The sequence below is a fragment of the Neovison vison genome, chromosome 1 (assembly GCF_020171115.1).
Source record: "Neovison vison isolate M4711 chromosome 1, ASM_NN_V1, whole genome shotgun sequence".
Taxonomy (NCBI): Eukaryota; Metazoa; Chordata; class Mammalia; order Carnivora; family Mustelidae; genus Neogale; species Neogale vison.
In genome coordinates, this window is record NC_058091.1 from 31,598,791 (window position 1) to 31,614,467 (window position 15,677).

The 15,677-nt window shown below is 40.5% G+C and overlaps 1 protein-coding gene across 7 annotated transcripts in view; it reads left to right on the forward strand.

The window, feature by feature from the left end:
* Positions 1–4,162: 4,162 nt before the first annotated feature.
* The window catches only part of USP45 (ubiquitin specific peptidase 45), a 75,646-nt gene continuing 64,131 nt past the window's right edge, over positions 4,163–15,677 (forward strand). For 3 of the 7 annotated variants that reach the window (XM_044245063.1, XM_044245106.1, XM_044245139.1), the window contains exons 1-4: positions 4,434–4,855; positions 9,212–9,330; positions 13,293–13,465; positions 15,199–15,302. In XM_044245063.1, coding sequence (XP_044100998.1) covers positions 9,231–9,330; positions 13,293–13,465; positions 15,199–15,302 — 377 coding nt within the window. In that variant the 5' untranslated portion in view covers positions 4,434–4,855; positions 9,212–9,230. Of the gene's footprint in view, positions 4,197–4,433; positions 4,856–5,876; positions 5,928–7,077; positions 7,106–9,211; positions 9,331–13,292; positions 13,466–15,198; positions 15,303–15,677 lie in introns of those variants that run through there. The other 4 variants (XM_044245070.1, XM_044245097.1, XM_044245080.1 and 1 more) reach the window with 4 other exon arrangements.

Genomic DNA, 15,677 nt, shown 5'->3' on the forward strand with positions numbered 1-15,677 from the left:
TGGGAAGTAGAAAATATACCAAAGATGAAATTACAAGATTTTTTAAAAAGGATGTTATTTATTTATTTTTGAGAGAGAGAAAATGAGCCGGGGGGGTGGGCAGGCTAGGGGCAAAGGGAGAATCGTGCTCCCCATGGAGCTGAGAGCCCCTAGCCCTGCTCATTCCGAGACCCTGAGGGGAAGGCAGATGCTTAACCGACTGAGTCATCCAGGCGTCAAAATTTAAATATTTAAAGTAAACAAAATTTTCCAACTTACTTTATAATGGGATCTTATAGATTAATTTAAAGGAACTACATGGACGCATTTCTAAGAACTGCTCTTCACTCCAATAGCTGGTTCAACTAATGTCAGTATTAAGATAATCTCATGCGATCATCTTTCCCCCACAACTCTGATATTTGACTACAACTGACCACAGCTTGCCGGAGTTAGGTCCAACTATTTTATAAAATGCGTTAGTTTGCAATTGCTACTGTAACAAATTACCACAGATTTACTGGCTTCAAACAATATAAATGTATTATGTACAGTTCTGTAGGTGTCAACAAGCCTGTGTTCCTTCTGAAGGCTCTAGGCAGAATGTCTTTTCTTGCCTTTTTCATCTACTAGAGGCTGCTGGCATCCTTGGCCAGTGGTCCCCTTCCCCATTTTCAAAGCCAGCAACTAGCATCTTCAAATCTCGAACTCTGACCTCTGCTTCTGTTGTTGCATCCCTTACTCTTCGTCTGACCCTCATGCCTCCCTTTTATAAAGACCTTTGTGATAACTTGGGCTACTTGGGTGATCCAGGATAATTTTCCTATCTCAAGATCCTTAATTTAATCATATCTGCAATGTCCTTTTGCCATGTAATGTAACATGATGACACGTTCCAGGAATTAGAACACCTTGGCGGTGGGGAGTGTTGTTCAGCTTACCACATAAAGTTTATTGGGACGCCAGGGTGGCTCAGTGGATTGAGGCTCTGCCTTCGGCTCTGGTGGTGGTCTCAGGGTGTCCTGGGATCCAGCCCAGCATCACATCGGGATCTCTGCTCGATGGGGAGCCTGCTTCCGCCTCTCTCTCTCTGCCTGCCTCTCTGCCTACTTGTGATCTCTGTCTGTCAAATGAGTAAAAATCTTTTTAAAAAACGTTTATTTTTACTGTGGTTCACTTCCTTATTTTAAATTTATCCTCAATTTGGTCCCCCAATATAATGAAAGCTGTATTTAACTGCAAATTAATTTACAATGGAAATTTTTAAAAATTAACTTCTAAATGAAATTATTAAAGTATGTGTCCAAGGAATAATTTCATTAAGCAGTCTAAAATTATTCTGTTTTCAATAATTAAATAATTAATAGCACCACTTCAGATTTCTATGCCAGTGCCATCACTTACCATTATGTTTCTCCAAATTATTTGGAGTTTTGCTATAGTTTCTATATGATCTATGTTGTGGATTAACTTTGAATTAAAATGTCATTATATGGGCACCTGGGTGGCTCAGTGGGTTAAGCCGCTGCCTTCGGCTCAGGTTGTGGTCTCGGGGTCCTAGGATCGAGTCCCGCATCGGGCGGGCTCTCTGCTCAGCGGGGAGCCTGCTTCCTCCTCTCTCTCTGCCTGCCTCTCTTCCTGCTTGTGATCTCTCTCTGTCAAATGAATAAATAAAATCTTTAAACAAAAATAAAAAAAATTTTTAAAAATGTCATTATATGTTGCAAATTCATGTACTTCCCAATGGCATCCCAAAGCTGTCTTGAATACATCAAAACCACAGGTAGTCTGAACACAGATCTGGAAACAATGAAACAAAGTGCTTGACCTCAATAACTCACATTCAATTTGATTTATACTTTTGCAACAGCACGTATCATCAAACAATTTTTTTCCCAATGTTCATGACTAAGTATTTGAGATATATTTTTCTGCAGGACTTTTTCTCTCAAAAGGTGAGTAGCTCCTCCCTTACCTAGCAGAGTGCCAGACTTGGTTTATTTAAGAGTTCTCATAGCAAACATTCTTGTCAAGAGAGAGCCTTGATTATTGTTCCTTGGACAAGCGTCCAAGTTCTTCTTTCAGAGAAGAGTCAGGAAGGCCTAAAGTGAGATGAAAGGGAGAAAAATAGTTTAACTTTTCTGGGAAGGGTCTACCAGTGCTGAGTTAATATGCACCATTAATTCTCCAACAACTCCTTTTATTTCTTGGCATAATGCAAGTGAAAGGCAACTTGAAAGGAGAAGATTTTCCCCATTTCTTTCTAAGTCACATCAAGCCTCCAGATATTTGACAAATCAAATGAAGGTTAGGGAATATTTTTCCTGCAACTTTTTTTTTTAAAAGTGTTTCTATCAAAACTTAAAATACCTATCTGTTGACTCAGCATTTCCATTGCTGTCTACTAATGATTATTTATTTGCACAAGTAGGCAAAGATAAAGATAAAGGTACATCAACAGAAAACTGATTGGGAAAAAAATGATACATCCATTTTAAGTTTAAGCAACTAGACAAAAGAATGAGGATAATATAGGTTTATGTCCAACATACACTGTCAAGTGAAAAAAATCAAGTTGTAAAATAGAATGCAGACAGCTAGAAATCAAGATAGCTTTGGAATTTTATCATTTCCAAGAAAAATCGTATGGTGTTTGCATAATTGCTGTTTCTTTCCCCCGTTTTAAAAAAAAGATTTTATTTATTTATTTGACCGAGAGAGAGATCACAAGTAGGCAGAGAGGCAGGCAGAGAGAGGAGGAAGCAGGCTCACCGCTGAGCAGAGAGCCCGATGCCCGGCTCAATCCCAGGACCCTGAGATAATGAACTGGATCCAGAGATCATGAACTGAGCCAAAGACAGAGGCTCAACCCACTGAGCCACCCAGGTGCACCATCTTTCCTTTTGAGAGAGAGTGAGCACTTACAGGAGAGGGTGAAAGGGAGAGGGGCAGACAGAGACGGAGAAGCAGACTCCCCACTGAGCTGGGAGCCTGAGCCACCAGGCACCCCTAATTCTTAAATTTCTTTGTTCTAATTCAGTCCCCCTTTTTAAAACTGTAAATTGGAAGTCCAGTATATAATACATTTTTAAAAACCCCATTTACACCAATGCAGTTTAGTATGGAAATTTAGATTTATGCAGGTTTGCATATCTTCTTTTACTCCATGTTCTGTTTCAAATCTGATGTTAAAATAAATAAAAACTTTGATTTGTGATGTAGACAGTTTTGACTTAACAATTACACCACAGTAAAACCTGTTCTTATTTGGGGAATTTTTTTTTTTCCTCTAAAGAAAAAAATTCCCCTACTGCAAAACATGGGTAGTGATCCCTACACCCAGCACCTTAACAGACAAATTTGTACTTAGTTACATTTGTCAAATGGGTGGTTTCCATAAATACAATGTAAACACGTAGTGACCTCCTTTGCCAAGTTCTGTACATAGAAGTAATGCTAACTATTTCGTAAGAAATTAGAGATTTTACAGGGAAAACCAGAGTTTTTTTAATTTAACCTTTGGTATCTTGGACTCTTAACCCAAGGTTCTATCATTAGGCCACCTGTCTCCTGGTTGAAGAGTTGTGAAGGATTACAAAGCAATTAGGACTCACGCATAACTAGAGTGGATGTTTGCAAACATCATTAAAATATTTTCAAAACGATTGTTTTTACTAAACAAATGCAGTGTGCAGACCACTTTAACGGATAATCGAGCTTTGAAGAGCTATAGGTGAAGGTCAAGAAATTTCCTGTCTCGGTAAGTAAGCGAGGACAGGTAAGCCGATAATAGTAATAATAAAAAAAAAAAGCGAGACAACATATGACAAATGTCAGATGTGATTTTATTGCAGTGTGACAGAGAGAAGTCGGAAGCTGTCCCTTCAGGCCCTCAGCAACAAGTGGGACTTAAGCCCGACTCCGGGAAGCCCTTGAACTGCTCACACCCGAACACCATCCAGACGCAGCCGGGAGTTCCTCGCGGTTATCCTCAGATTAGCCGGCCTACGGGACTCTGCAGATCCACAGAACGCAGGCGCGGCGCCACCGGCCCCGCGGGGTCCACGCCCCACTCCGGGGCGCCGCGGCGAGGGACCGCGTCAAACCCCGCCCCGGCGGCGGGGCTGACACACGAGGCCCCGCCCCTGCCGACCGGGAGGTCAGCCGCGCATGCGCAGTCTCTTCTGGTTATAGACCCGGCGGCTCGGGCCGGCGTGGTGAGTCCGGGCTGAGGGGCTGGGGTCGCCGTAGTGTCTCGGTCATCGCTTCCTTTACCCCAGCCCCTTGTGGCAGGACAGGCCTGGGAGAGAGGCCTCCTACGCGCCCCCGTGTTGCCGATCCCGGGGGTTCCCGGCGGTCACCGAGGGCCGCGTGAGTGCGGCCCGGCTGGGCGCCGGCGGCGGCGCCGGGTGGTTTGGGCGGGAGGGGTTCGCAGGGAGGGCCCGAGTCTCCGCTGTATCTGGAAGCAGGCGCTCCCCGACGCCCTTCCCGCCTTCCTCCCGCGCGCTCTGCTCACTACCCATTTGCTCTGGAGAAACTTGGGGTGCTGTTGTTAGTGACGGGAGGGTAGTGTTAGGAGCCCCGGAGAAGGGCTGCTGGGGTCCAGATCTCCATCCACCTCTTACTGGCTCCGGGACCTCTGAAATCACTTAACCTCTGCGGCTCTCAGGTTCAAATGGGAACTGGGGGCAGTCATAGGAGCCTGTCTCGTAAGGTGGTTGTAGGACTACGTGAGGAAGTATCCTGGAGTGCTGAGAGCCGAGCGTGATGCACGGCCAACGTGTGCAAGAGCTGTTCATCTTTTTGAGCCTGGTACTAAACCGAGAGTGTGTCCTCCTCCTCCCCACGGCGAAAATAATGGCCCAAGAGTTCAAGGGTAGGGAAAATAGATTTTTTTTTTCTTGAGACTATGGGCTTTTGTTTGTATAGGATGTTAAAAAAAAAAAAAATCAAACATATCTAAACAACTTAGTTGCGCATCCTACAGCAGAGAAAAGACAGATGTTAGAGTAGTACTGAAATTGAAAACTGAGCAGTTTTGTTTGGGAAACCGCGTGAAAAAAAAGGGCCAGAACTTACTTGTCCTGAAAAGAGTTAACATATCAGGCCTGAGACTGCTCTCCTTAGAAAGGCCTGCTTGCTTGTTTGGCGTCTGGAAACAAAATAGTTCATGCAGTACCCTTTGGTTTATGCCGAAGTTACCAGCCTCCAGGAAAACCCCAGTCCTGTGAGTCTGTGATGGGCTTCCCTGGGCAGAAACATTGCACAGACGTTGCTGGACTTTCCTTATTGGGAGGAAGAGTGTGCTCTGTTTGACCCTTTCTGGGAGGAAGAGAACACAAGGAAGCCTGCACATAGATTCCTGCAAACTTCATTTGTGTCTTTCCCTTATGCTCAGGTTGTATGTCCATACTCCATTGCCCTAATAAAAGTTAGCCTTGACTACAACTACGTGCTGAGTCCTGTAAGTCCTTCCAGTAAATCTCCAAATATGACGGTGGTCTTGAAACTCCCCACACACAATATTGGTGATAGAAAGTACTTGAAGCTTGAGTAATTAGATTTTAATTTTGTCTCTTTTTGCCTAAAAAAGGAAAGAAAAAGCTATACAGATAAGTGATTGCTAAATAGTGGGTTACTATCCAAAATTATTTCTCTGTTTAGACACATTGCAGGTCTTAGAAAAATCACTGGAAATTGACTACGCTGGCAAGTGAAGTTTGAGTCACTGTCTTTTACAGACCTTTCATAGATTGTGGTCAAATACCTTTTCTTTTTGTTATTCTGCAAGCAGTATCTATGGGTTGATGTCTGTCTTTATCAAGATAAAGATGTCTGGGAAGCTGGGGAAAGGTATGGCTGGTTTCTCATGGCCCGTTTTTCCTGGATTTTTTTTTTTTTTAAAGTTATGCCTGCATTTTCAGGACATCAAGTTGAAATAGTTGGAGGTAAGTCTGTAAATTTGGGGTTGGAAAGAGCAAATTGCCTTCTGATTATATCTTTTTTCCCTCGATAAAGTAGAAGATTAGATACTATTTTGAAAAAGAAGGGAGATGGAGGAGTTAGACGTTTAGAAGAGTGAGGAAGGTTTCAAATGGCTGTGTGAGGAATAGGTAAATAGGTTTTCCAGAAAGTGTAGTAGATAATGTCATGTCTTGATCCATTTGAGATTGAGATTTTGATTATGAATTTAGTGGACCCAGTCACCTTTCTTTTCTTTCTTTTTTTTTTTAAAGATTTTATTTATTTATTTGACACACAGAGAGAAATTACAAGTAGGCAGAGAGAAAGGGGGAAGCGGGCTCTCCACTGAGCAGAGAGCCCGATGCGGGACTCGATCCCAGGACCCCGAGATCATGACCTGAGCTGAAGGCAGAGGCTTAACCCACTGAGCCACCCAGGCGCCCCCCAGTCACCTTTCTTACAAAATTTTCTCCAGCTTGTTTGGATGCAGACGTAGAGAAAGTGGTTAATTGGATTCATTTAGGTTTGGGGTTCTGTTAGGGGGGTTTTGTGGTAGTCCTTAAGGCTGGGCACACATATTTTGTTCTTTCTGTATACATGGTAAGGTTACAGTCTTTGTACACACCCCACATCCCACTCCCTTACCCACATGTCTACTCGAAGCTGAATGTGTCGAATGAGTTGCTTGGGCTGGTAAAATACAAGCAGACGTGACCTACATCATTTCCAAGTGAAGCTTTAAGCACCAGCACTCCATTTGCTACTTCCCCATCTCTGCCTTGCTATAGTGATCCTCTCACTTGGTGAGATGCAGCCTCTCGCCAGCCTGGGCACTAAAGGTGAATAGGAGCGGCTGAAGAGGCAAAGCTGGAAGAACTTGAATGTGTGATTAGAACTTGAATTAATGATTTTACAAGGTAGAGCTAATAATATACTATATTATTAGCTATAAACCCCATATATATATATATGTACATATATATAGTTATATAGGGGAAGTTCTAGTGGAATATAGTGGAAGTTTGGAGGGAGAAGGCAATCAGAAATGAAGTGCTCGAGGAACTCCGAGCCCTCGTGCGTCTCTCACCCTGAAGGCCATAATTTGTTGCAGTTCCGTTCAAGAGTGATGACTTCTGGAGTTAAAGAAATGGCTCTTAATATGGTAAACTAAAAAGCTCCCTTATGCGGAATATGGTATAACTGAATCAAGACTCAGAGTTTATTTTTTTGTTCATTTTTGAAGATTTATTTATTTTAGAGAATGTGTGTGCGCATGAGCACAGGGAGGGGCTGAGAAAGAGGGAGAAAACCTCAGACTTTCCACTGATTGAGGAGCCCAGCAGGGGGCTCCATCCCTTGACCCTGAGATCGTGACCTCGGCCAAAATCAAGAATTGGCCGCTTAACCAAGTGAGCCACCCAGGCACCCCAAGATTCAGAATTTATTATTGAGTTGAAAGATTCTTCCACCTTGATCAGTAAGAGCAAATAAATAAATAGCCACGAAAATTACAATGTAGCTTAACAGTAGAACAGATGATATTAGGTAGGATTTAGGCTGAGCTTTAACAGACACACCAAATACAGTGATTTTTTTTTTTTTAAGATTTTATTTATTTATTTGACAGAGAGAGATCACAAACAGGCAGAGAGGCAGGCAGAGAGAGAGGAGGAAGCAGGCTCCCTGCTGAGCAGAGAGCCCGATGCGGGACTCGATCCCAGGACCCTGAGATCATGACCTGAGCCGAAGGCAGCGGCTTAACCCACTGAGCCACCCAGGCGACAAATACAGTGATTTTTAAAAAATGCTTAATTTTTTATCTAAAATCTTAACAATTAACTTCGGATTTTTAAAAAATATAAAGAACAGAGGTAAGTAACACCTTGAAAAGACAAGTGTGGGACATTATACAATGTTGCTATTGAAAGTGTGGTCTGTGAAAAAAAAGAAGGTGTGGTCTGTGGGGGCACCTGAGTGGCTCAGTTGGTTGAGCGTCTGACTCTTGGTTTCAGCTTGGGTCATACTCTCAGGATCCTGAGATCAAACCCCCTGTTGGGTTCCTCACTCTGTGGGGATTTTGCTTGAGATTCTTTCCCTCTCCCTCTCCCTCTGCTCCTCCCAATGGTCGTGTGCATGCTCTCTCTCTAAAATAAGTCTTAAGAAAACAAAACAAAATAAACACACCTGGTCTTTGGACCCACAGCAATGGCTTACCATTGGGAGCTTGTTAGACAGGCAGAGCCTCAGGGCCTGTGCAAGACTTGTTGAATCAAAATCCACATTTTAACAAGATCTTTAAGGCGACTCATATACGCTGGCCTGATTCTTAAAAAAGCCAGTGTCTTAGGAAAGTGTAAGATGGGAAGAATAGTTGTGGATTAAAAGATGCGAACAGTTAGCATGACATAACCAACACAAAGTGCACACCTTGACTGAATCTTGATTTTTAGAAAACAAGTATGGAAGATAATTGAGTCAGCTGAAGAGGTTAGAATATGATGGAACCTCAGAATGGGGAATTACTGTTAATTTTCTTAGATGTAATAATGATGTGGCTATATATAGGAAAATGCTGTTATTCTTAAAAAACTTTGAAATAGTTCAGCAGAAACAAATATACTCACATGTGTGTATCTCTCTCTCTGTACACACTGATACTACTGATAGGTAAAACAAATGGGGCAGATGTTCTAGATGTAGAATGTAGGTAGTAAGTATATGGGTGTTTATTATATTGGTCTTTTACCTTTTCTGGAAGTTTAAATTTTTTCATAATAAAAATGTGGGGGAAAACCCCACAAAAAATGCAGTATAGCTTAAAACAATTTCTGTCAGTCATTGCTAGGTCATATGGTGCAGGTAGAAGGGCTCTGTTGTGTTGGGCACATGGCTTCCGTCCCTGGTCCATTATGGCTTTTCCAACTTCTGTTTCCTAACTAGTGGAACAGGAGAAGAGGCAAGGGGACCACATGACCGAGAAGGAGCACTTATTCCCTTGATCAAACCTTTTGTTTTTTGGGTTTTTTTTTTTTTTTCATCCACCTGGACATCATGTATCTGGGGAGTAATTGGTTAAAAGTCAAATGTAATGTGCATGTGTATATTGGTTTATAAAGCTGTCTTTGGTTTCACCTGATGTTCTCGTCTTCTTTTGATGTACTAGGGCCCAACTAAAACTGAAGTCATTTCTATTTTAATATACATTAAGTAATATACCTAAAATTTTAATTTTGAGGATTAAAGTGTATTCATTTCCCCCTACCCCCAGCCTTTTCAGTAAGTAACAGATGCGGGTGAAAGAGCCTTCCAGAGCTTTGCCTGAGAAAGCCAAAAGAAGTAAAAGGCCTGCTCTACCTCATGATGAAGACTCTTCAGACGACATTGCTGGTAAATTGTGACCTCTGGCATCCTGAATGGTGTTGTGGAAAATAACCATATGTTTTTAATCAATAAGTCTTTTGCTCTTTATTTCCACTATTTTCTGCATGAACTGTAAAATCAACTTGTCTAGTTACAAAACATCTGGGTGATGTTTTTATTGAGATTTCATTTAGTTTATAAGTAACTTAGAATTGGCATCTTTTTGTTGTTTTCTGTTTCTCATGACCTGTTAAAGCCAGGCCTTCAAGCCTGGCAGGGTAACTGGGGAGTTGCTGGCCTCAGGCTCGCTTTTCTTTTGAGCTTCATGCCTCTGTTTCAGCTTTTCTGAGAATTTTCCCTACTTTCTCATAGCTCTCCATTTAAAAAGACGTTTTTAATTTTTATTTCCACTTTTAAGTATTTTTAACTTGGATAATGTTTCAGGATAGATTGTTGTATTGAGGGAAGTCTGAATTCTATCTTTAAGCATTTGTTTCGTTCTGTGAATATGATTTTTTTCTCAGGGATTCTGATGATTCTTATGTTAGTTCTTCCCTGCCTGTCTTCTAGTTATTTTTTCTCAAATCCTCTGAAACTCCTATTTCCTTTTCATTTTGCTTGTTCTTTTCCTTTTTATCTTTTATAGTGTTTTCTGCAGTGCATCCTTTTTAGTTTTATCATCCTTTTTGTGGTTTTATTTATTTGTTCTTCCATTTCTATCCTGAGCTCTGCCCGTCACTTCCTACTGTTTTGCCACCTCATGCGGGAACATTTGCTTCTTCTGTTTTGTATTTTTGTTTCATGGTGGTGATTTCTGTGCCATTTGTTTTTCCTTTTTTTTTTTTTTTTATTTTGGATAGAAATTGTGGCTTTAATTTTTCCTTGATTTCTCATTCTTTGATGTAGGGTTGCCTTTCTTGGACCAGGTAGTTTTAGAATATTTGTGTAAGGAGGAGGGCCATAGCACTGTCGAGACCAACTGGAGTTTTGAGTGTGAGCTCCGTTAGCCTGTATTTCTTTCCACACAACAGGGTGATGCAGCCCTGAGGTTTTTTCCAGAATCTGAAGATCTCTTCTCCCCTCCTGTCATAGAGACAAGACTGTTTCTGGCAAATTTGGCTTCTTTGTTTCTCACTTAGTGAATTAGAAATTGCCTTCTTTTGCTTCTTAAAACAAAACTGGCTCTAGGGGCTCTGCTGCCAGGGTTGTTGCAGCCCGGAGATTTAGGTTTCGTTCTGCATCTGCGAAGCATGCGGGGTTCTCTGTGAGACCTACCGCGGCAGTGTGCTCTCCGCTTCCTTCTGTATGCACTCCTGTTTGAGCTCTGCTGTGTTGTGCAGGGAGGGCCCTGCCACTGGATTTATGACCTGGGGCTTCAGACAATGAACTGGGCGTTTTTGTTTTCTACTCTTGTTGACCTTGGACAATTTCTGGGAGGAAAATGGGGAAGTGTTGATTTTATTTTTTATTTTATTTAATTTAAAGATTTTACTTACTTATTTGAGAGAGAATGAGAGAGAGCAAGCACGAGAAGACGAGGGTCAGAGGGAGAAGCAGACTCCCTGCTGAGCAGAGATCCTGATCTGGGGCTCAATCCTAGGACTCCAGGATCATGACCTGAGCCAAAGGTGGTCGCTTAACCAACTGAGCCACCCAGCTGTTGACTTTAGACTATCATTTGTAAACTAGAGGACTTTCCTGTAAAGTGAAAAACATGGATTTTAATTTGTTGTTTTTTATTTGTTTATGTGAAACAACTCTAGACTTTAATATATTTAGTATTTTATTCAGGAATCTCAAGACTTATTTGGCATATGAAATTTACACAGTTGTATGATTAAAGAAATTACAGAAGACTGAGGAAATTTTATTAGCATAGAAATTTTTTTTACATCCCCCCCCAAAAGATTGTGAATATTATTTAAACACTGGTTAACTCTTGTAAGAAAACATAAAATTTTGAAATTTACTTATAAAAAGTATGTATGGTTGAGACATTTAAAAGCTCATAGAGTTAATTTGGACTCCTAGAACCTTTTTTATCATGAATTCACTTGTCTCTGGATTCATTAACTATTTCAGTTTTGTAAGTCTGAATTGTAGACTCAGAGAATAGTTAAGTTGTGTCCTGGCCAGATACCACCCCAGAGATGATATAGAAAGTGTATGGAATGATTTTTAGCCTTAGAAATTTAAAATATAAAAAACTCAAAGCATTGATATCTAGTAACCCACTTCTAGGTCCTGTATTTGTGTGGTCATCTATCAGTCTTCCTCAGAACACCCCTTTCTTTAATGGCATGTCCTTGCTTTTCAAATATAGGACTCTGGAATTCCTCCTTTTGTGTCTATTCTTATATCTTGCTTTTGGTGTAAACTTAGAAGTCCAATCTTTCACCAGATTTACACATTATTTTTGTTGAAATTATATTTTATAATAAGTCACTTGTAAGGATTCACATACTTAGGCTTCAGGATGAAGAGAACTAATGCTTCATCTCTCACTAGTTAACTAATAGGTGAAAAGGAATGCTGTGCACTTGGGAAGGAAAGTGGAAAAAGTTGAAACGTACATTCTCTTCAAGTTACTCAGCCTTTCCTTTGTTGTTTACTTTTGGTGGATAGTTGTAGTTCTGGTGTTTGAAATAGTTGAGGTGGAAAAATAGAAGTGTTCAGGTATTTGGGAGAAGTGGAAATGTCATTGTGTCCTTGGGAGAAGAACACGATTATCTGAAGAAATAAAAACATATTAGTTGATTTAGTTCAGTTGTCTCCACACAGTGCACCTGATGAGATTCTGTTATAAAGGATAATTAAGGACCATGCAGAGTCACTTGTTATTTGGAAATATTCATTAAGGAGAATTCTTGTTTCTGTAAATTATGCCATTGTTTGTTCCTCTTTCTCCTTTCTCTCAATAGTGATGAAAATAGCATCTGAGCAGAGGTAGGCTCTGTGAAAAGATTTTGTGTGATTTATTTATTTATTCAAAGATTTTATTTGACAGAGAGAGAGATCACAAGTAGGCAGAGAGGCAGGCAGAGAGAGAGGGAGAAGCAGGGTCCCTGCCGAGCAGAGAGCCCGATGTGGGACTTAGTCCCAGGACCCTGAGATCATGACCTGAGCTGAAGGCAGAGGCTAAACCCACTGAGCCACTCAGGTGCCCCTTTGTGTGTATATTTTAATGAGAAGGAAAATATTCAAAATGCTTGACCTGCTCACTAATAATCTATCTATTTATTTATTTATTAAACTCTCTATTTTTAAACTAATTTTTGAATTAATAGGAAGGTTCAAAGAGATATACAAGGGGGTCCCATTCACCCTACACCCAGACCCAACATCTGGTTAGGTGATTAACATCTGATTTAACATCTGGTATTTCTTTTCTTTTCTTTTTTTTTTTCCTTAAGATTTTATTTATTTATTTGACAGACAGAGGCTTTAACCCACTGAGCCACCCAGGCGCCCCAATATCTGGTATTTCTATAGTACAATGTTAACACCAGGAAAATGGCATCCGTACAATCCTTGGAACTTATTCTGATTTCACCAAGATGTGCAAGACCTCGTGTGTGTGTGTGTGTGTGTGTGTGTGTGTGCGCGCGCGCACGTGTGTGTATCTGTGTCTATGTGAGTGGGTATAACTCTGCACACTTTTATTACATGTGTAGTTTTGTATAACTGACACAATTGAGAGACTCGACTGCCCCATCGCCACCCCAAAGTTTACCTGTTTATAGCCACACTCCCTGTTCTCCATCCATGGTCCCTGGCAGCCACAAATCTGTTCTCCAAATCACCAATCATGTTATTTCACAGATGCTTTATAAATGGAACAATACAGTATGTATCCTTTGGAGTTATTTTGTTTTTTGGATCTCTTTTCTTTTTAGTTACAGCATTTTAATGCTACTGACTTTTGCTTACTGATGCTAGCTCTTTGGTTTAGCAAAGAGAATGTTCCCATTTCGTTTTGTCTCATTCAGCAGGTTTCACTTGCCAGCATGTAAGTCATGCTATCAGTGTGAATCATGTGAAGAAAGCAATAGCTGAGAATGTGTTGTCAGTTTGCTCAGAATGTTTAAAAGAAAGAAGATGCTGTGAGGGGCGGCCAGTACTTCCCTCTGACATTTGGTTGTGCCTCAAGTGTGGTTTTCAGGTGCGAAAATTGATTTTTATCTGTGAGTTTGTCTTAAATATTTTTCTTAAATGCTTATTGTAAGTTGGACTATTGGTAATGTTTAGAACTTAAAATAAATTTATTCATGTTCAGATAGACTTCTCCAAGGTTGAACTAAGAAACATTTGTTAGGTAAAATAAAAGGTATGTTATCTTCAGAAAGCAATCACGTGTGGTTTAGAAATACTTTGAAAGGGAATCCAACCTACTTGCAGTAGTTCTCATCTCTGGACCTGCCTTTACCTATTTGTATTTACTTAAGAAATAGATACAAGATTTTTTTTACATCTTACTAGATTAATTTTTTTTCTCTCTACAAAAGGATTCTTTTAAAAAAAAAACAATTTTGGGGGCGCCTGGGTGGCTCAGTGGTTTAAGCCTCTGCCTTCAGCTCAGGTCATGATCTCAGGGTCCTGGGATCAAGCCCCGTGTCGGGCTCTCTGCTCAGCAGGGAGCCTGCTTCCCCCTTCTCTCTCTCTGCCTGCCTCTCTGCCTACTTGTGATCTCTCTCTATCAAATAAATAAATAAATAATCATTTAAAAAAAAACAATTTTTTAACATCTTAGAAGCTATTAATATCTAATATTTTTTGAGTAACATTTAAGATGTCTATAATTTTTCTAAAATGAGAGGAATGCTTATTACCTTACATAGTTCATAAGTAAGAACCCTTCAGGATTAGTTAATTCAATGAAAAGAGCACTGAAAACTGATATTTCTTCCATTTTTCTTTTGTCCACCCTCAATTTCATAGCTTTTTATGGCCAAATATGGTTCATGCATTATATGTCATACAGCAAACTTCAAAGGCCAGAAAGAGGGCAAAAAGGACATCCCTTTTCTGTTTTTTGTTTTTTAATTATTTTTGTTAACATATAATGTATTATTTGCCCCAGCGGTACAGGTGTGTGACTCATCAGGCTTACGCATCTCACAGCACTCACCATAACCCATACCCACCACAATGTCCATAACCCCACCACCCTATCCCTATGCCCCCACCCCCCAGCAGCCCTCTGTTTTGTGAGATTAAAAAACTTTTCCCAGAAACATCTAGCAGGCTGCCCCTCATGTCGCATTGACCAGAACTGGATCTCATTTCTTTACTTAGCTGGTGAGGGAAATTACTGTGATTGGTCTGAGTCTCATTAGTTGCCAGTGGGTTTGGGTGGAGGTGTGGACAGTATTAGAAAATGTGTTTATGGGCAGAGGGTGATCTGCAAGGATGCTTGGTGCCCCACAGTATGTAAGGCAGAGAGTATGTTCATTTTTTTTATAAGATTTTATTTATTTATTTGAAAGACAGAGATCACAAGTAGGCAGAGGGGCAGACAGAGAGAGAGGGGGAAGCAGGCTTCCCGCTGAGCGAGAGCCTGACTTGGGGCTCTATCCCAGGACCCTGGGATCATGACCTGAGCCGAAGGCAGAGGCTTAACCCACTGAGCCACCCAGGCGCCCCAGTTCATTTTTTAAATAATAGGGAAATGAACTTGGCTCATGATTGTTTTAGGCAAATACTATATTACAAAAAGCAAGTTAGCCTCTTTGCAAGAAATTAAACTTAATGAGAATATATTATTTTCTGAAACTTTTCTCTCCTGCTTGAAATTAAAAACCAAAACTTTTCTAATCATGAGTATGATTTAAGTTTTGATTAATTTGAAACAAACCAATATGTAAATGGTACAAATAGCATTCTGTTCATCTTTAGGGATGTGGTAGAAACTCAGAAGGCCATCATTCACTGAAGCACTACAAGAGTTGGAGAACAGAATCTCATTGTATTACAGTTAGTCTGAGCACATGGATTATATGGTAAGTTGGATTTTCTTACCGCTTGTGTCCACTACAAAAAAATATCATTTTCTTTGAGCTTTACAAGGTAAACTATTTAAAGATATTATACCCTCTTATGCTTTTTATCCTGAACACAACCTGTGGAATACTTTAAGAAAATTCACATTACCTGTGAATATAAAATTTAAATAAGGAATAATTTAGACATCCCTCTACTTTTTTTTTTTTTAAACATTTTCTTCATAGGATAAAGAAACGTTCTTCCTAGTTGATTTCTCATAATCAACTTGCTAAGACAGGAATTCCAGAGTACTAGGAAAGGAAAGTGCTTCAAAAGCAGTCAGGTGGTTTGGTGATTCCCTGGAGGGGAAAGAATAAGCCGGGTGATTCTAC